The sequence below is a fragment of the Carassius gibelio genome, chromosome A23, assembly GCF_023724105.1.
Source record: "Carassius gibelio isolate Cgi1373 ecotype wild population from Czech Republic chromosome A23, carGib1.2-hapl.c, whole genome shotgun sequence".
NCBI lineage: Eukaryota > Metazoa > Chordata > Actinopteri > Cypriniformes > Cyprinidae > Carassius > Carassius gibelio.
Genome location: NC_068393.1, coordinates 6,398,786 through 6,419,615, shown reverse-complemented (window position 1 = coordinate 6,419,615; position 20,830 = coordinate 6,398,786). Strand labels below are relative to the sequence as shown.

The 20,830-nt window shown below is 37.8% G+C and overlaps 2 protein-coding genes across 2 annotated transcripts in view; one reads left to right on the top strand and one right to left on the bottom strand.

Annotated features, from left to right (window-relative positions):
* LOC127945069 (UHRF1-binding protein 1) overlaps positions 1 to 15,622 on the top strand; it is a 31,210-nt gene extending 15,588 nt beyond the window's left edge. The window contains exons 6-21 of the mRNA XM_052541614.1: positions 316 to 456; positions 1,498 to 1,668; positions 1,983 to 2,163; positions 2,546 to 2,632; positions 3,205 to 3,375; positions 3,614 to 3,759; positions 4,748 to 4,889; positions 5,033 to 5,226; positions 6,220 to 7,448; positions 8,992 to 9,176; positions 9,261 to 9,385; positions 10,787 to 10,943; positions 11,036 to 11,310; positions 11,388 to 11,496; positions 11,600 to 11,685; positions 12,583 to 15,622. Of these exons, the coding sequence (XP_052397574.1) occupies positions 316 to 456; positions 1,498 to 1,668; positions 1,983 to 2,163; positions 2,546 to 2,632; positions 3,205 to 3,375; positions 3,614 to 3,759; positions 4,748 to 4,889; positions 5,033 to 5,226; positions 6,220 to 7,448; positions 8,992 to 9,176; positions 9,261 to 9,385; positions 10,787 to 10,943; positions 11,036 to 11,310; positions 11,388 to 11,496; positions 11,600 to 11,685; positions 12,583 to 12,693 (3,510 nt within the window). The 3' untranslated portion in view covers positions 12,694 to 15,622. The remainder of the gene's footprint in view (positions 1 to 315; positions 457 to 1,497; positions 1,669 to 1,982; positions 2,164 to 2,545; positions 2,633 to 3,204; positions 3,376 to 3,613; positions 3,760 to 4,747; positions 4,890 to 5,032; positions 5,227 to 6,219; positions 7,449 to 8,991; positions 9,177 to 9,260; positions 9,386 to 10,786; positions 10,944 to 11,035; positions 11,311 to 11,387; positions 11,497 to 11,599; positions 11,686 to 12,582) is intronic.
* A 709-nt stretch (positions 15,623 to 16,331) lies between these two features.
* LOC127945074 (NACHT, LRR and PYD domains-containing protein 12) overlaps positions 16,332 to 20,830 on the bottom strand; it is a 31,874-nt gene continuing 27,375 nt past the window's right edge. Inside the window, exons 12-14 of the mRNA XM_052541629.1 lie at positions 19,715 to 19,888; positions 17,831 to 18,005; positions 16,332 to 17,680 (exon numbers count right to left, since the gene is read on the bottom strand). Coding sequence (XP_052397589.1) covers positions 17,846 to 18,005; positions 19,715 to 19,888 — 334 coding nt within the window. The 3' untranslated portion in view covers positions 16,332 to 17,680; positions 17,831 to 17,845. The remainder of the gene's footprint in view (positions 17,681 to 17,830; positions 18,006 to 19,714; positions 19,889 to 20,830) is intronic.

Below are 20,830 nucleotides of genomic sequence, written 5' to 3'. Positions count from 1 at the left end.
GCTATTTTCAATCTTAAAAGTCAATGTGGAAGGACTCGGACCTTAATGATAATTCACCAAGCTTGCATTTACATGATATATGTCAACAATAAGGTCTGACAGTAATGTTATCATCAACTTTGATTGTTTCGCTGAAATCAGGGGTCTGTTATCTGGATTTTTTTGTTTATTAGTTGATACGATCCAGGATTGTTCGATTCTTTAAAGCTCATCCCAGATTTGCAGATAAGATGTCTTTGCAGATAAGGTCATTGGTAGGTCAAGGCAGGTCTTGTTCATGTTTTTCACTGAGTGCAGGGTCTCATCTTCCCGCAGGTCCTCACGTTCAAAGAGATCAACTGGCAGAGTCTGCGCATAGAGGCGGACGCCATCGAGAGTGACGAGCAGGATCTGGGCAGCACCCCACTGCGCCTCATTACCAATCAAGGGCGCATACGCATCGCTCTCAAGCGCAGGGTATGGTTTTGATATTTGTTTTGGAAACTGATGGCTGTTCAAACATCTTCTTTCTTCATAGTCACCTGGGAAAATGAGCAAACTAGTCCTAGGGTTTTCTCTGATCGTATGACCTTTCATCTTGCATGGAAGATATTGGTCATTTTTGTAAAAAAAAATGAAAAATGTTTTGTGATTGTTTTATGACCCATTTGTTATTACTGTAAAATAATATAAATTTTTATAATTTTTATTCTGGTAGATTTTTGTCATAAAGATACAATGATGATCCAAATGCAGCTTTATTAGTGGCAAAAGATCAAAATGCAGGAGAAACAGTCCAAACATGGGCAAGAGATATCCAGAAAACAGGCATCAGTCAAAAAACTGAGACACAGGAAACAAGGGAATTGCTCAGAATCGCAGCACACAATAACAAGAGTCTGCAAAGACGCAGGGAAATACACGGGGTATAAATAGACAAAGAGAAACAGGGAAACAAGGGGTGGAGCTAATTAAACACCATGGAAACTAACAAGGTTAACCATGGAGGCAAGGCAGAGGGGCAAACAGCAGATGAGACCGGGCAAAGAATTGTGGGAAATAGAGTCCAGGATGGAAAGTAGGGAGGAGTGCCCTCTGGTGGATGACCAAGGCACTCCATCTTGTGATCGTAAAAATACTAAATAAATTAAAATATGAAAATACAAAAATAGTATTTATTAAAAATAGTAATAATAATTGTATTTTATGCTACTACATATTAATAACTAGCAAAGAGTAACAAGTGAATATTAATATTTACATTGTTGTTGTTTTTTCTATACTTTCAAACGCTTCGCTTTAAAAGAAAAACAAATACAGTAAAATAATGTTATAATGAGCTGCATGGATGTTGATGACCACTTTGAAACACGCAGGGTATATTTTTAATGAAACCGCAGCACTCACGATAAGTGCACTAATCCATATCGCCAGTTCATTTTTATTTCAATGTATGCTGCAGCCCTAATCAGAATGACATCATGTGTATTCAGTGCTGAGGTGTCTTCTTCCTCTCAGGTGAAGGACTGCGATGTCTTGGCCTCTAAGCTGCTGTTTATCCTGGATGATCTGCTGTGGGTGCTGACGGACTCCCAGCTCAAGGCCATCATCCACTACGCCAAGTCTCTGAGCGAAGCCATGGAGAAGTCCGGCCAGCAGAGGAAGAGCATGGCTGCTGAGACACTACAGGTGCCACTCTCTGCCCTCTAAATCTGCCTCACAACTCTTATACAGACAGATATAAGAGTGGTCCATTAGATGCTCTTCTTATCAACTCTGTTTTACGATCATATATGAAAACAAAACCTTATCATCTTAAGCTGCAGCTGGCTCAGACATGACTTTTGCTGGATTTAGTGTAGCTTTTGAAGACAATTGCAATTACAAAACAGCTCAGCAAAGTAAATGTAATGTAAAGCCCTTTATAATATATTAAATCCCAAGTCTGCCCAGGCGCAGGCGCTCCCTGTGAATGACTCAAACTTCTTGTATTTGTGCACCAGACTGCACCTCCCTCTCCTGGGATCCACTCTCTGTGGACCGAACCTCCTCCACCCGAAGCGGTCGGGACCCCCAGCACACTGGCCCAGTATTTTGACCTCCACGATGTCAAGGAATCATCCTACCACACTTTCATCTCCCGACTCGACCTGCATATCTGCAACGACAGCTCTTCAGATTCCGGTACTGAATTTTCATCACAGCTACCACAAAGAGACATAAAGTCATCCAAATTTAAATTCGCAAACATTTTAATTGTCATTTACTCACCGTTGTGTCATTCCGCACCCATACCTCTTTCTTCTTCTGTGGAAGACAAAAGAAGACGTGTAACAGAATGTTCAAGCTGCTCTCTTGCAGACAATGAAGTCAGTGGGGCTGTTAATGTGAGATAGTGATGCATTTTTTGCCTTTTTATGGAAAAGAGCAGTTTAGGCATTCTAATAAATATTGTCTTTAGTGTTCTTTGGAGGACAGTAACTCATGCAGGTTTGGAGCCACACGAATGTTTGAATGAACTACACTAACGTATGGCTCACCCATGTGATTTCTCCTGTACACACAGATGAAGCTCCACCTCCAGGGATGCAGGGTGCGATGCAGCTGACCTTTCGGAAGCTGGGCTGTGATTATTACCCGTTTCACAGGCCAGGTGACTCTACTGGCGTTCATATGAGTCAAATTAAACCTGCTCAGAGGTTTTCATTGTAGTTTTCTGTCTCAGACTTAGAGGTCATACCATACAAAATCAATACCATTCAAAATTCACACTACTGTGGTCAGTGAGATTCTTTTAAAAGCTGATCAAGGCTGCATTTATTTGATTAAAATTGTGAAATAATATTACAATTTAAACAACGTTTTTCTGTGTGTATGTAATGTAAAATATAATTAATTGCTGTGATCAAAGCTGTATTTTCAGCATCATTACTGCAGTCTTCAGTGTTCACACGATCCTTCAGAAATCATTCTGATATGCTGATTTGATTATTATATTATTATTGATTATTGAATAAAAAGTTCAAAAGAACAACATTTATTTGAAATGGAAATCTTTTGTTACTCTACAAATGTCCTTTTTGATCAATATAATGCATCCTTGTTGAATAAAAGCATGATTTTTTCATCAGAGCTTTCATGCTGTAGGTTATAAGTGTTTGGTGTCAGTGTGTTGTGTGAAAGGTGTAGGATGTGTAGTTGACTGCTCAGTGCTGTGCTGTACAGGTGATGGCTGTCGGCACTGGGAGCGTCACTGCGGGGCGATGGAGTCTCGAGCTCAGTGGGCCGCCAAACTGCTGCTGGAGTTTCAGAGGAGGATGGAGGAGCTGGGCATCCCTGGACCACATTCAGAGCCAAACGTGTCCGCTAAAGACTCTCCCGCCAAAAAGATCAAGGGTAAAGGCAACTCGTCCTGAATCCAACTATACATTTTGGTGTTATTGTGGATGTCATTTTTCTTCAAAGTGTCTCAACTTGTTCCTTTTCCGCTGATGTTCCCTCAGTTTTCTCTCAAGAGCTACAGTTCTTACAATATGTACCTCAAAAAACTGATGTGTTTGACGTGAACGTGTCTGGTTTTGTTTGCTTTATTGTGCTAGTTGATATTGAACCGGTCTTATTTTATGTTGCGCAGATGGAGAATCATGGTCCAGTTTCAGTCCTGATCGTACTCCGAGCTCTCGGCGTACTTCAGCAGCCGTCCCGTCCTCAGGACCCCCGCTGAAGAGGCTTCGCTCCAGCTGTATGGTGATCCGCGTGGACGACCTGGACATCCATCAGGTCTGACACATCACGCTTGAGAATGACAGCCTTTATACTCTCGTTTACAGTGCAGTGCAAAAGTCCTTTTGTTTCAATTTGTTGTATTTTTATATTAATTATATACGGTAACTATATTTAATTTCCAGGTTTAATTTAGTTTTTGAATCCCGTTTGAGGAGAATGTGTAATTTGAGCAACGCTTTAGCCATCTACATATTACAGCAAAACTTTTATTGTAAAAATATGTACCGTATTTTATGGACTATAAGTCGCACCTGATTATAAGTCGCATCCGTCCAAAAAAACGTCATGATGAGGAAAAAAAACATATATAAGTCGCACTGGACTATAAGTCGCATTTATTAGAACCAAGAGAAAACATTACCGTCTCCAGCCTCGAGAGGGCGCTCTGTGTTTTCAGTGTAGACTACAGGAGAACTGAGCAGCATAGAGCGCCCTCTCACGGCTGGAGACGGCAATGATTTCATTTGGTTAATTTCTCTTAGTTCATTTTTCTCGGTTCATGTAAAATTAATGTTGATAAATAAGTCGCACCTGACTATAAGTCGCAGGACCAGCCAAACTATGAAAAAAAGTGCGAAAAAATCTGTTTTTTTTTCTCATTTTTCCGGAAAAATGTTCTGTATACACAGAGTGCTAAAAGAGGAAGTGCATGATTTGTATTTGTTTTGACTCTTTTACCACAAGCTTGTATAGTCATGCTTTTTAAGTGACACACGTCAGTTCTGTCCAAAAATAGACTCGCCGGGCAAATGAAATCTGCTGATGTCATCCCTTTTTCATCACACGAATAAAGCAGCATGTGATGTGTTGCTGATGTTATGCTGTTGTTTTCAAATTAAAAGCAGAAATGGGAAGTTCAAGGGCGCAATGGGAGTTTCTTTGAGCCAACTTGTGCATTTGCCCAACAGCGACTGTCTTCTACAGATCAAGTCGAGAAGCTTAAGTCAAAAGATAAATAAATAAGACCTATCTGTTGCTGTAGGTGTCCTCTGGAGGCCGTCACAGCAAGAGAACACAGTCTCTTCTCTCCTGCAACCGCAAATCCTTACACCTCCCAGACAACACTCCTGCGATTCACCTTCAGTTCACTGAATACTACTTCCCTGATACCCCTGGACTTCCTGGTGTGTTAGCTATGATTTTGCATGCTCATTGATCACTGTTTTTAATGCATGTCATTAATATTATAAAAAACTCACAGTCTTGTTGGGGGAAAGTGTTTCATTTATCCAAGTCTAATCTTCTCATTTGTATTTTCTGTCTCTAGCACCCTCCTCTAATCTTTATGCCCAGCTGAATGGTCTACAGTTGTATCTGGACACTCCCAGTGTCTTGTGGATGACCCTGTTCTCACGGGGTCTACACAAGACGCTAGATCAGGTCAAAGCTTTCTACCACCTCCAGGACAGCAGCAAGACGGATGAGCACATCGATATCCGGCTGGATGCAACACACCTGAAGGTAAACCAGCAGATCTGATGTGCTTTGAAATAGGGCTGTGCAAAAAATCGAAAGCGACTTTCATGTACATCTCATCAGTAAAGACGCTCCTGTAATTAGAAGTATTATCTCAGGGTTGCCAGGTTTTCACAACAAATCCTTCCCTGTTGCTTCTCAAAACTAGACCAAAATTATTCGCGATTCCAGGAAATTCCTAGATAAAAAAAAAATTGCTTCCCGGGGTTAAAATATACGTTTTTTTTTTTTAGGCATGGTTGTCTTGTAAAAAAAGCGCATTTTAGGGGCTAAATATCACGTTATTGGGATTGGGGTTGCTTCGAACCTCGGACATGAAAAACTACCGCAGACTTGGCAACACTGGTTCAGGTGGAGCGGCAGTTACTACACAGAGCCGTAGTCCACCGACAACTAACACAAAATCACTTTCAAAATCGACAAAGAATCGCCACCGATTTTGTGTAGATTGTCAGTGAATAACGGCTCTGTGTAGTAAATGCCAACCAATGTTGCCAAGTCTGTGGTTGTTTTTCATGTCCGCGGGTCGAAGCGACAATACCAATAACGTGATATTTAGACCCTAAAATGCAAATTTTACCAGGGCAACCATGCCATAAAGCTTACATTTTAACCCCGGAAAGCAATTTTTTATCGGGGAACCTCCTGGAAATTTTGGACTAGTTTCGAGAAGCAGCTGGGAAGGATTTGTTGTGAAAACCTGGAAACCATAATCTGAACGCACGTGCTGAAGATATACTTCTAATTACAGGAGCATCTTTACTGATGAGATGTGCATGAAAATCGCGTTATATTTTTTGCACAGCCCTACTTTGAAAATAAGGTTTTGTAAAAGGAAATAAAAAGATTTTTCCTTTTCTTTATAAAACACATTCCTATTTTTCATTGACCCTTGAAAAAGTTTAATAGCCTCCGTTCTGAAACAGACATCTTGGTTTTTCGATAAGTGTTTTAGCTAAAACTTTTTTTTCTGTTCAGCTCATCATTCCTCTGGAATCCTCTATTATGGATCACCCGGACCGTCCTCAGTCACTGAGTGTCAGTCTTCCTCAGCTCGTCCTCAGCAACACACGCCACGCTCCTCACGGTTCCCATTCGGACCTCAACAGCACCTACAGCAGCTTCTCGGTCCGCCCTTTCTTCCGTCCCACGGCGAGCCAACCTTTCCCTCGCGATCAGAGTGTCCTCCCTCCCCTGCCGTCTGCATTCCTCCAACACGGTCTAGAAAACGAGTCCCTGTCATTAGCACACAAACGCCCCTCTCGCTCTCAGGACGTCTGGTCTGTCAGTCTGTCCCGAGTGGCTCTTGGATTTGAAGGGGCTCGTCGAGGGCCCAGAGGGAAAGCTCTTCCCTTTGTGGAGCCCTTTGCCATGTCTTTGTGGATGTGCTGCCCTTCTGCCTTCAAAAAAGACTCTTATTGTTCGAGTATAGCTGGCAATTCAAAAATCCCCAATCAATCCCTCCTAGATCCACCTCGGGGTGTAAATGACGTCATATCTAATAAGACTGACCAAAACTCTCCAGTGGCCTCCATTCATATCTTAGCCCAGTCCATCACTCCTGTCAAAATGTGGCTCAACCACTACCAGTTTGTAGCTCTTTTGCGGATGAAGGACTCTCTTACCCGACTAGCTGGAGATTTGACCAAGGACGTCCAGGGTTTGGGACAGCCTGAACACAAACGGTCAGATCCCTCTTCAGTTTGTGTCTCAGTCCTGATGGAGGCGATAGAACTGGCTCTACTGCTTCCTCCAGCAACATGCGAGCAAGAAGAAGAAGAAGCCCATTCTCCTGAGGAAACGGACAGTCCCAGCTTGACCGACTCTGATCTCTCGCCATCCCACCAGGCGGGAGGGAATGAAGATCAGGAGGATGATGCCGAACAAGAGGGTTTGGTAGAGGAGGCCTGTGAAGCTATTGAAGAAGGCATGGATGGACCAATGGGGCAGGATGAAACTCGAGCCATTGTTACTTCCACATCTCCTCCAATATCTCCAGGGAATCCCACATTACTGTCCCGTAATAGCTCAACTTTCAGCTTGGAGGGCGAGCTGTCCAGTGCCCTGACTGCCACCAAAGGTGTCACCAAAGACGCACTCAGCGCCTCCCTGGATCTCACCAAGGGTGCGCTGTCCATCACGAAAGATGCCTTCAGCATCCTGAGCCGAGGATCTGGCATGACTAAACTCTTCGCTCCTCAAAACAAGTAAGATCTACATTAGTAATGCGTGGGTTGTCTCATAATCAGCAGGAATTTTACTTTATTTGCAAGGGTGGGCTGGAGCGGGCCAAATAATTTCATAAAAGCGGGACCCCTGGGTTGGAAAAAAAACAGACCCGTGCATCGCTAATCTGCATTTGGTCTCGATTTTATGATTGCATTGATATGGACAATCTGGTATTTCTTATAGTGGCTGAAACTGATAATTTTAAGGTGCTTTCACACCTATATATATATATATATATATATATATATATGTATATGTATATGTCCAGTGGCATGCGAAAGTTTGGGAACCCCTTGCAGAATCTGTGATAATGTGAATAATTTGAACAAAATAAGAGAGATCATACTAAATGCATGTCATTTTTATTTAGTACTGTCCTGAGTAAGATGGTGTACATAAAAGATGTTTACATATAGTCCACAAGACAAAAGAAATTGCTGAAATTATTGCAATAACCCCATTCAAAAGCTTGGATCTTAATACTGTGTGCTGTTACCTGATGCTCCAGAAGGAAACAAGATGCATTGAGAGCTGGGGGTGAAAACTTTTGAACACAATGAAGTTGGCCAAATTTGTCTTATTTTGTTGAAATATATATATATATTTTCCATTTAGTTCTGCCCTTTGTAAGCAACAGAAGATACTTGTATGTTTCCCGGGACACAAATTAAGTACAATTTACCTTGATCTTCATATTCCAAAAGTTTTCTTAATGCATCTTGTTTCCTTCTGGAGCATCAGTGAATGTTTGAATCTTTTTTAATAGTTGTGTTTGAGTCCCTCAATTGTCCTCAGTCTGGAAAGATCTATCTCAAAATCAAAAAGTCACTGCTGGAAAGGGTTCAAATATTGTGACTTGTTTTAACAATTCTGGTCGTGAAAGCGAAACTGCACCAAGAATAAATCAACATTGCAATAATTTGCATCCCTTTTTCAGAACAAAGCAATGAATCTACAGATGTGAAAGCACCCTTACTGTTCATATTTGATTTCTTTCAACTGCTGATGAAAAAAAAAAAAACGTTTCTATTGCTTGGCCATAGTTGACTCCCTCCTAGAAATCATCGCCTGATCAGAGCCGCTTAATTTTTAATTTGTGGTGAAGCTTGAAACAATGTCTTTTTTGTTTCTATCTGGCCATCTTTTAGACGCGCTCACATGCAGTGCACACAGTACATGACTGAAAAGAGCTGATACTGCTTGTGATAGATACCTATTCTGGTGAAGGTCTGTATTTGGTCTTAGGAAGAACATTGAACTGTATTTGAAGCAGTTTAAGGCATAGTTAAAGTAAATTTGCTCATTATTATGTCGGCCTGTAGTCTTAAATCGACAGTTCACTTAAAAATGAAAATGCTTTTATAATTTACCCAATCTCATGTTGTTATGAATCCATGGAATGGCATGAAGAGAAGTAATTAATGACAGTTTTAATCTCTTTAATGTGTTTAATCGTTTATGCTCAACACTTTCTGCCAGTGTGGTTAACAGCACGTAGTTCAACTCAATTATCTTCTGTAGGGAGCAAAGTGCACAGCCGGAAGAGTCCAGTCCCTCCATAATGGGAAACCTGCGGCTTCAGTCCATGAAACAGTCTCCTTCCCAAAACTCCTGTGACAGTGCCGTTTTAGAGGGGAGTCTGGCGGACGATGGCCTGTCCATTGATAGTGACATCAGTGAAAACTTTGTCATCCTCATGGACTCGGGTACAGATGCACTTTTATTTTAAAAACCAGAATCAGGAGTGTCAGTATCCTGAGGTCATGTGTGTTTATGTGTTCGTGGTTCAGAGTCTGGTGTGGAGTCGCTGCGTCCCAATGGTACGGGTGTCTCCGGCAGCTGTGTGAGTCCAGCTCCAGGAACAGACCTCAGCAGCTCTCTGTCCCAGAGCACAGAAGACATCGCAGAAGATAGGGTGAGTTTAATCTAGCGTACTGTAGCACATACAGATGGCTAAACACCTGCCACTTGTTCTCTGTGTGGAAGAACTAATGGAAATGCATCGTGAAACTTCATCTTAAAGAGCCAGTAAGAGGAAAATTCTGAGCTTCCTATCACAGTTTATAAGTCCTGTACATTAGGTTTAAATCCATCCAAGGTTAAAAAACATTGTCATTTTGTCAAAATATCATTTTAAAATTACCTCAATTCTCAGAGATCCCCAAACGGTTCGCGCGAAGCTGTTCAAAAGATTCAGTTTCCTTAAACCCCATCTTTCGGTAGCATACTGTGTTCTGATTGGTCAACTGACATAGTTTTAATTGGTTGTTCCTCACACAACTTAACGGTAAACTATGCGTTACCATCTGTTTGGGGTGAATTATGTCTTATTCCTCTCACCGCGAAGCAAACAGTAAAATAAAAAACTTGAACAGTCTCGCTGCTTTTTCTTCTGTTGTGTGCGTATTCAAGCCGTGCTTCAGTTTGAATCTGAATAGCGCTTTCAGCGTGGGGGCGTGGTCACATTAGATATAATGAAGGGAGACGTGAAAAACAGACATCGCGTTGTTTTCATATGGATTACTTTATCACAGAATATCTGTTAGCAGCACTTGTTACACTTCATTTTAATGACGTGTTTGTTAATGAAGATCAGCACAGAGAAAGGCTGCAGACAGCACACATACTGATAAGACGCTCGGGAGAAAACAGACACATAACTTCATAATCATACTTCGCGTTGTGATTCGGTGATGCTCGTTGTTCTAAATGAAGTTGGTAATGAACCCTCTTTTATGGCCAAACGCTTTGAAAATCCCGCTGTACTCACCGAGATTAGAAAAGCGGTTATCATTGAAATGTTGTGAACAGAACAAAAGGAATTTGTTGTACTGCTCTGGTATTGTGCTAAAAATGAGTTTTAGCCATTTGTTCTTCTGATCTTCATTATTTGGCAGTGAAAATAAAACAAACTTTTGCCTTTACAATTAAAAACACACTGTCTCCTCGACATGATGCTCTCACACCAACCAGAGCGTCTGTGTGGGGGTAAGCGGAGACGGTAGGCGGAGATTATTATGCAAAGTGTTCTAGTGACGTACATAGAGATGGGCAAAAGATTTGAAATCTATAACGACTCGTTTCAGCGATTCAGAGTCGACTCCTTACTTTAGAAGCCAATAACTTTATAAATCGTGTACTTTTTGGTTTAATTATTTGCACATTGTTTACACTGATGGACAGCTACATCATACACTGTAATACAGGTCATTTTTGATTTGCCATCTGTGTGGCTCTTTAAATGCAGTGCTTATGGTGAAAATCTCTGAAAAACAGCAAGATAATGTTTCATTTATACAATCTGATTCTGTTTCAGGTGTCTGTGTTAGTTCTGTGTCTGAGTCGAATAGCGTGCCTGACGGAGAAGTGTGGTGAAGATATGGTGGTGGCGCTGGAAGCCCAAGAGCTTGAGCCTAAACAGTATGGCAACCATAAAGTCACAGACCTGCTGACGGGACAGCCATTGACTCAGGGTTAGGATGCTAAATCTGTCCAGAAATCTGAATGGCAAAACAATCATTAAGATGAACTGACACATTTGCTCTGTATTTTGCTCTCACCACAGCCGGTTCTTCCTCTCCGAGTGCTCCTCTGTCTCCCGGGCCCCGGTCTCTCCCCTGTCCCCCAGCAGCGGCCCTCAGGATGGAGATGGGACCCCGTGCGGCCAGACACTCTCCTCTGTCTGAGAGCGTGGGCTTCATAGAAGTGTGCCTGACCGGGTGCAAAGCAGAGCTCCTGGCTTCTACCCTAAACACGCTGGCACCCTTCCTGGAGGACGAGCTCAGCGCAGACCCCCAGCCGATGAGACTGTGGTTACGGGACACTGCTGTTACACTAAAGGTGAGGATGAGAGCTACAACAAAGTGAGACGAGACACAGGCAGTGAATCATGTTTTCTCTCTCTCTCTGTCTGACAGGACGATGGTCCTCGTGTGTACCCGACCGCTCCTCAGCCAGTTCCTGTGCACTTCTCTCTGGACGGTATTGTGCTGGAGCGTATGGATGATGGGGTCCTCAGCTTGAGACGTGAGTCCTCTGGGTTTGGGTTCCAGCCGCTGCTCAGATTACAGGATATCTGTCACCGTTTAAACGAACGTTTGCTTCCTCTGTTTCACTTTTACACATGCAGCTGCGCAGAGCCAATCAGGGATCGAGACAGACGGGGACAGAGATCGAGCTGGCCAATCCTGCTTCAGAGCTGAGGAGGAGAACAAGGTATGAGATCTCAGAAAATTGTTATACACAATGTAATTTTGCATGAATGTGTTTAGCATGTTTGAGTCTTTGGTGTAAAATCTGATCCTGTTATAGTTTTCAAATCCCATTTTCACTCATATTTAATCTGAACATGGCATTTCAAGATGCCTGATAGCATAGAGAAATGAAAGATTGAAAGACTTTCGACGTTATTGACCTTAAACCTGAAGCATCACGCATCTTGACTCCATATTTTAACTATACACAAGTGTGAATGAGCGTTGTGTGGTAAACCATTGTCACCACGTAAGAAAAAACATATGCTTTGGTAAATTATGAAACGAGTCAAAATTCAGAAATGGAACTTGAAATGTACATAAAAAAAAATAAAAAAGTGGAAATTATGAAATTATGAAATAGTAGTCGAAATTGAGATAAAAAGACAGCTAATTATGATATTTGTCTAGTTTGACTTTTTAGCTCATAATTTTGTTATATCAACTATCATAATTGACTTAATTCGTTTTCAACTCTTTTGGCATTATTATAATTTCGATTTATGTTTTTTTTTTTTTTTTCAATTTCATGTCTTAATTATGACTTATCTCAATGTTGACTTTTTGTCATTTCTATTTTTGTTTTTGTTTTTTCATTTTAAATGTCTCATAATTAAGACTTGATATCTCTGTTTTGAAACTGTATCTCATAATTGACTTAGTATCTCATAATTAAAAATGTTCATAATTGTGCTTTTTATGCCATACGGTAATTAATTACATGAAGAGTCTTGTATTATTTATGGATGAAGGTGTAAATTTCCATTAGCATGTTTTGCGAGGTGTGTGTGTGTGTGTGCTTCGACTGAAGGTGATAAATGTTGAGTCTAGTTCTGAGTCTGTTTCTCTGTCGGTTCAGTCTCTGGAGTCCAGACTCGCTGATGTCCAGTCAGCTCTCCAGGAAGCTCTGTCTGACCGGGAGCGCCTGCTACAGGAAGTGATGAAACACAACCCCTCCTTCACCTTATGATGAACAAAGGGAAAGAAGCCAGACTTGAGTCCAAACACCTTGTAGATAATCCAGAAGAACAAGAGGTTTGGCTCTGCTGACTCGGTTCTCTGCATTATTTCATCTCTTAACGTCTGAGAGTGAAGTCACATGTCGTCCAGGTCTCTTCAGTCTCTGTCAGTTTCTCTTTCTCCTCTCCTCTTCACCAAGTGACTGAAGTCAGCAGTGGAACGGCACAATTCATCATCTCTTCACTTCTGCTCAGCATGCTTTTTGCACATTAGTCATTAATAGTTTCAGGACAGGACTGTGTAAAGCTTTTTGGTTTTATAGATGAGTCCGAGCTCTGTTCATAATCTAGACAGCTCCCACATGGACGGTAATGCTGGGCTGACATTAGTGATTAACTAATATCTTCATTTTAAACAGCCAATATCCATTGTCCCATGAATTGATCTTTAAGTCTATGCTATTTTCTGTTAATGCGTGAACAAACTACAACAGCACATCTAACATAAGTATGCACCCGTGCAAATACATAAATCGAAACAAATCAGTATAAACTGCATTGGATTGGAACTGAATTGAATCTAGAGCGCACTTTCAGAGGATGTGACTTTACACCCCAGATCAGTGTCCTGTGCGTCTAGGTTTCTGAACAGAGCTGTGGGTTTGATTGAGTACTGTGTTTCTTATTGGCTGTATCAGTGTGTGAAGTACAGCTGATGTGTGTGTTCTTCATGAAAGGAGCTGAAGCAAAAGCACTTTGACGTTAATGCACTGTATATATCACAGTTTTTATCCGAGGTTGAGTGTAGAAGAGATGGTACTTGTACTCCCCAACACATGCTCCGAGTCACTGCACTGAGACATCACCTCCAGTGTAGGATCACCGTTCTCAAGCCGTACACGTGAAGTGATCGTAGAGAAACATTAATAACAGTGCTGAGTGTGTGCACAGGTACTTCACTTTGATTCAGTATTGCTGTGCTCACTTGTGTCCATGTAACACACATTCTGTCGAGACTTATGACATTGTAAACTGGGTTATTTCATGAAAAACATTAGTTTTCTTTGTCATAGTCTGTTACACTAAATAAGTCACTTTGAGACATTGCACTACTCTATAGAGTTTAATTATGAATGTGTATGCATATGTGTTTGAACTTTATTGGCATGCTATGGTTTCTCTTGACTGGATGTCTATTAACAAGTACATCAATGCATTAGACAACTTTTATGTTTTATGTCAACAATAATGGAAGTGATATAACTTTTATGGTTGGATTTAGTTTAGTTTTTTTTAGTTTTTTTAGGATGATGCATTGCAGTTTTTATTATTATTTACAAAGCGTCCTTTCTAACCCCCTTTTAAAGTGTTCAACTATGATTTGTGATGAAAGGATGACATGACAAGTGTTTCTGTGTGATGTCCCGTACAAAAATCGAATTGAACTACAGGTGTTACAGCATTTTGACACATTTCTGATGTGTGCTGTGATGTTTAGGACTGTCACGAGACGCATTTTTGAGGTAAATCAGTATTACGAGGCATGATGTTTTATAGGAAACATCTAAACGGATGTGTTTCCTCTTGGCCTGTGTGTGATCAGCATCTCTCTCATTCTTCAAATGTTTGGATCAGCCAGTGTCCGGTTATTTACCATGATTTTGAAAGTGCTTTTTCTGTTTCTGTAGAGCTCCGGTGTCTCATCGTGTCTCTGTGCTCCAGCTTTCAGTACAATGTGTAGCAAACACTAAACCATCTCTGTTAGTGAACCAAGATATTCCTGTCTTCCAAGAAAACGGTTACAGTAGTCTAAGCTAAAGACATTTTCCTGTAGATTGTAGAAATGGAAATATTATTCATACGATCAAAAATAATTTAATTCAGTGCATGGAAGAAAAAGAAGAAAAGCTCTTTTTTTTTTGTGTTAAATGCATGACTTTACTTGAAATCTTTCATAAGTGCAACATCATCAAGCTCACAGATTGTTGAGTGAGGTTTTTTATTTGATTTTATTTAAGGGTCATTATTACAGTAGTGTACTGTTGATGAGTATTGCCTGTGATCAGAATAAGATATGGTGAATCTAGACCTGATTTCACTCATTGTATTGATTGTTTTAGTTGTGTAGGTGGTACTTAGTTTAATTCTTCTAATTCTGTGAGTATAGATGAATCATTATTTGTCCAGTACAATGAATGTTTTGTTCAGCGTGGATCAGAACGATTGGTCTGCTCATCTCGGAATGAAAGTTGCTCGCGTTAATGTTGTGCGATATATTTGTAAGAAACGGAAACATCCTTACATAAATGCTCATTTCATTTTTCAGTTTCAGACAAGAACTCGGTGTCTCAGATTGTGCTCATATTCTCTAAGATACCAAAGTCTGTAATCAGAAGTCAGAGATTTCAATATAAATTTGACCATTTCACATCAAAATTCACCAATTGATCTGAGCTGCCATCCATATTCATATTACTGTCAACAGTTATCTCTATTTTATCAAAGGGATATTTAGAGAAAATGCTTATAATTGCATAAATATGGATTCAGATGGACACCTGGTACTCGTGTCTTATCCAGAGTAAGGCCGGATGTGTGGTGAATGTTTTATGCAGCAGATACAATATAAGATTATCAGGTTCATGAGAAGTTTTGAATTGTAGAATTGAGTTGTGCTTGGTTATCTGATGTCTCTTATGGTACGTATCCGTCACTGTTCATGTCCTTCTGACCTGCTATGGTTGAAATTCAAGGGTTACGTTTGACCTTTGATCTCTTCATGACCATATTCTAATGTAAATTCATATTTCTATCACCACCATTAAAGTCTTGGAACAAAACATTACAACAAAACTAATATTTTGTTGGTTCTGTGAACCATAACTGTATTATATGTCAAGACCAGTGATGATCAATAAAATGTTGTTTCTTAAAGTTGAACTTTGTGTATCTTCTGCCAGTTACTCTCTCTAATGTCAATACACTTATTCAACTGAGAAATGGCCAAAATAGTTCTGTTTTATAAGCTACTGGTAATATTAGTCCAAAATAATAATTCAGCAAAAATGTGAGTTGAGTAACTTTTTTCAGATACAATATTTCCTATTATTGTGTCCATTCCTGCTTCACCAACAAGAATGGGTGATGCTAAAGAGATGGAAATGGCTGCACATTTGTTTCTTTGACGTATAAGTCTATAACGGGTGCCAAACATAAGGCCCGCAGAGGTGTCCAATCTGGCCTGCAACATGATTTAAACAAAAGTATAAAATAATAAATAAAACATAATTTTGAAAATTAAAGTGTATTCACTACAATATTTTATTTAGAATTTAGAAACAATTGGAAACTTATTACGTATTTATGTTATGTTTTGTTTTTACTTTATTGAACAATGTAAACTTTACAACCATAAATGGCCTGGTAGAAAAATGCTAAATTTCTTATACAGAAAACAGACAAGCATAACATAAGGAGAAGAGGAAGAAGAGTAAATAAATAAAAATACTAGTTTTTTCCAGCAAGTTTAAGATTTTCTATTAAATTACAGAAATATAAGGCATTCTTTTTCTTCATGTATTGACATAGTTCCTTGTGAAATACATAGACATTTGGAAGAATATTCAGGAATCAGTTTTTATGTAAAAAAAAAAAAAAAAAAAAAAAAGAATATCCCAAGATTAATAATAATAGAGTTGATTGTTTTTTTTTTAGGAAATAGCCAGTAATGCATAAGGCAAATTTACAATCATAAAAAAAGATGTTCAGTAGTTTCAATTTGATCATCACAAAAGGAACAGTTCTTAATGTCAAGACCAATTGGATATCTCAAAAATTCTCTAGAAGGACTTCTTTCGCTTTTGGTGCAACTGGAAATTTCAAATATTTAATTCATAAAATTTTACCTTTAAATATTTGTATATTACATTTTTATTTGAATAAAGGGGATATAGTTCATTAACAAAAACATTCCAGATAACAATATTAGATAAATGTTTGTTAGTAATAGAAAATCCATCCTGACGTACCTTAAACTTAAAATATTTCCATTTCTCTCTATAAGTTTTAAAATTTGAATCTTCATTTATATTATTAATTGTAGCTATATTTTCATGAAACTGAACTACAGTCTGACTCCACACCAGATCTAAATTCAGAGACTAATCAGAAATTTAACCTGGATTTAACTGAACCATCAGGTTTAAACCACATGGAAACTTGAATACCAGGGCTTTAGTGCACCATACTTCTATCAATTTAAACACACTACAAAAGTCAAGCAGTATGGGATTGTAATGGTGTCTCAGGTATTATGTAGGAGATCTGTCACGCCATTTGTCTATCACCATATTAAAATCCCCTCCAAAAGTAATATCTTTAGTAGGATACCTTGTGGCATAGTTCCTTAACAACTGTTGTAATTAAAGTAAATAAAATTTGGCTTTAGTTATGATTATTATATTAACATATATTTCCCAAAATCAAAACATTTTCATTTATTTCAAAAACACAAATCGGGGACAGCAACTGGGGGTCCAAGGACAACAATCGTTTTTTTTTTTTTTTTTTTTTTTGCCATCAGTGATATGCCGTCTTTGTGTTGTTTTTATATTCAAATATTTTATGTGAAAATATAGATTACAATAAAAATATATATATTATACATTGTAATGTTAAGTTTGATTACAAAATAAAAATCATTTTATGTGAGTGGGTGGAAAGTAGGCAGTGCCTGAGATTTAGAGCAACTGATATTATTCATCAGATTCAAAAGAAATTTAGTCCACTCCATCTAGATTATTACAAACGCAGATAAATTATAAAAATATCTGTATGTGTGTACATTTACAATTCATTTCATCAGAGACTTTCATGTTGACCTGGCAAGTAATGCTGTCTGTATAGTAGAGTATCCGCTCTTGTTATGACAGAAGATAATGGTTTAGTTTGTCTTTTGTTGATTGTTGAAAAGTCACAGGAGGAGAAAAAAAATGGATACTGTAAGACATTAGAGAGAGAAAAAATGTGAAATTAATGCAAAATTACATAATTTTCAGTGTTGTAAACATTGAACTAACAAAATTTACTTCCATAATGATTTTCTCATTTTCATATTGAACACATTCTTAGGGTACAACAGTAACTTACTGTAGTGTCTCCAGTTTAAACGGCTGATGCTTCAGCTGAGCGGAGAGCAGACGTGCATCCTGTATCTTCTGGTTTATTGTCACTGAGTATTAGGTCTCTCAGATGTGAGGGGTTTGATCTCAGAGCTGAAACCAGAGTAACACATCCTTCTTCTGGAATACTGCAGTGACACAGCCTATAGAGAACAGTAAGAAAAATTTTCTTAATTTTTTTTTAATGTGGTAAAGTGTGCATTTCTGAGAGGTTTCTGATTTCTATATTCAGTCTATAGAATATAAAAAAGAATTTACAAAATATTCAGAATAAAAAATATATATATATATAATATATTTTGTCCCATTTCAAATATAAATTATATTATATTTATTGACGTTAACCTAATGCTGTGTTCCAGAAAGACAACTTGGATATAATAACTATGATACAATACTAAAATATAATATATTATAGTGTACAATATTATACATAATAATATATAATGTACTTTTCATACAGTACAGAGAGAGATAGAGACACGGTATTCCAGGTCTAATACATACATAGCTGGTCTTCGACATTTACATGCATAAAAACAACTTCATTTAACTTCATTTTTTTTCTTAAAATAGCCTTATGAAATGTTTTTCCCCCTCCAGGACTGCACTGAGAGTCATGCTGAGTCCACTTCATGAGCATATGACCATTTGATTTGAGTAAAACTAGCCTTACATCACAGAACTGTAAAGGTATTCACGTTAACACGTCAAAATAAAAGTCAGGTTTAATTTAAAGACAAGTATTTGCGAGAAATGTATTATTGTTCAGCAGAATGTACATAGCCTACTTCTATTATTACTACTAAAATTAAACAAACATTATTTTTAAGGAATAATCACACAACATTTCTTCCATGTTTTATTTTTTATAGTAAATCCCGTTTACCAAAAAATTTAGTTTGCTTAATTTTCAATAATTAAAAGAAAAACTAAATGAATGTTTTATGCCTTCATTTGTTAACCAGAAAATGTTTAATACATAACAGAATTTCAGATTTTTTTTTTTTAATTCATAAGGCTATTTTAAGAATAAATTAAGTTGTTTTTATGAATTTAAATAATTAGACATGCCAAAACACATTTGGTAACAATAAAACATATGGTGAAGAAAAAATAAAACATTTCATAGGGCCCTAAACATGTAGTTTCTGTTAAACTTTTAATTGTTGTTAAAATGTATAAGTGTTATGATTTAAATCAATTAGACATGCTTTTTGATCAATACAATTAAATTGAACCATTAAAAAGGAGATGAGAAAAAAAATAAACAGAAGAAAATGTAATCCAGATAAATTAAAAAGGAAAAACGGAATCTGGGAAAAAATAAAATGGAATTTGGGGAAAAATAAAACTGATAAAAATAAAATGATTTCATAGGGCCCTAAAAAAGGAAAGTAAAGTAATAAGTAGTGAAGTTACTTTTCAAATGCAGTAACTAGTAATCTCATTACAATTTACAGAACTAGTAACTAATTATATTTTTTGAGTAACTACCCCAACACTGATTATGAGACACCTGGATGACATGAACACAATCATTAATTATGCCTTGTAATGCACCTTATAATGCATTGTACAATCTCATGAATAATTGTACCTACAGTTAATACACTTATTATAATGTATTGCAATGCATTATATTAATAATTACAATGCATTATACCCTTTAATAATCTTTATAATGCATTATATACAAAGGCTTTAATGTTACCGAATAATCTGTCCTGTGTATCTTTTTAATGTTGAATTTTGATTACAAAAAAAGACCAATGCAGTCAACTTTTATAAGATAATCACACTTCCTATTTTCTTCAATTTAGTATGGATCCTTCAGTGAAACTGAACTCACAGTAACTTCTCCAGTTTACAGTCCGGATTCTTTATTAATTCTGAGAGCTGCTTCACTCCTGATTCTCCTGGTGTATTGTAGTTCAGATCCAGTTCTCTTAGATGTGAAGGGTTTGATCTCAGAGCTGAAACAAGAACAGAAAAACCTTCCTCTCCAATACAACAGTTAGACAACCTGTAGAAAGAAGGAAAGTTTTTCCAAATTATTACGAATTTTATTAAGTATTCTACAGTAAGTGTTGGACTGCATTATTACAGGGGTCATGACATTAATAAAAAAATAATTTTATATCTTATATCTAAATTTAAATGCAACCATTAAATATCCCGAAAGTAACATAGCTAAAAACATCATCCTCAGCACGAAATAAGCATTCATTTAAATTATTTAATTTGTTTAGTTAATTTGTGACATTGCAAAGATCAAATACATCCCAAAATCCATGATACTTTTTTCCTCAAAATGTAATCAATCCATTGAATTAATATATGTTATTTTCCATATTGAAACTGATAAACAACATAGTAAGTTGATCCACATATGACAGCCTCTGAACTTGGTTAATACTAATTTTAGACCTATATACAGGTACTGGATTAAAAATGCATTCATCAATCATCACTCCCAAAATGAATTCAGAAGGTCATCTTGTTAATGCTATAAATTAATTACATAAAAAATAAAATTTCATCATGAACATGAACAAAAATATCACATTTGGCCACAGAAATTCCAAAATGATATTTCCCTTACATTCAACTTCCAAAAGTGCACTCATCTTTGCCATGTTAAATTCATTTAGTTGACTATTGCTATGTGCTGTATTAACAAAAAACCTTAATGGTATTAATAAAAACACTAACACTGACAATCTATGCAATATCGCATTCATAATCAAATGTGATTCATCTAATGAATGTGATATACCATAGATTGTCAGTAATCTACGGCTCTGTATTAAATGCATCTGAATAATTTCCATCTGAAAGCACGTGATGGAGATTTACCAGTACTGATAATCACAGACCCGGCTTTACTGATGAGATGCACATGAAAATCACATGCAATTTATTGTTCAGCCCTTTCTAGTTGATCAAAAAGTACAAAGTAGATGAG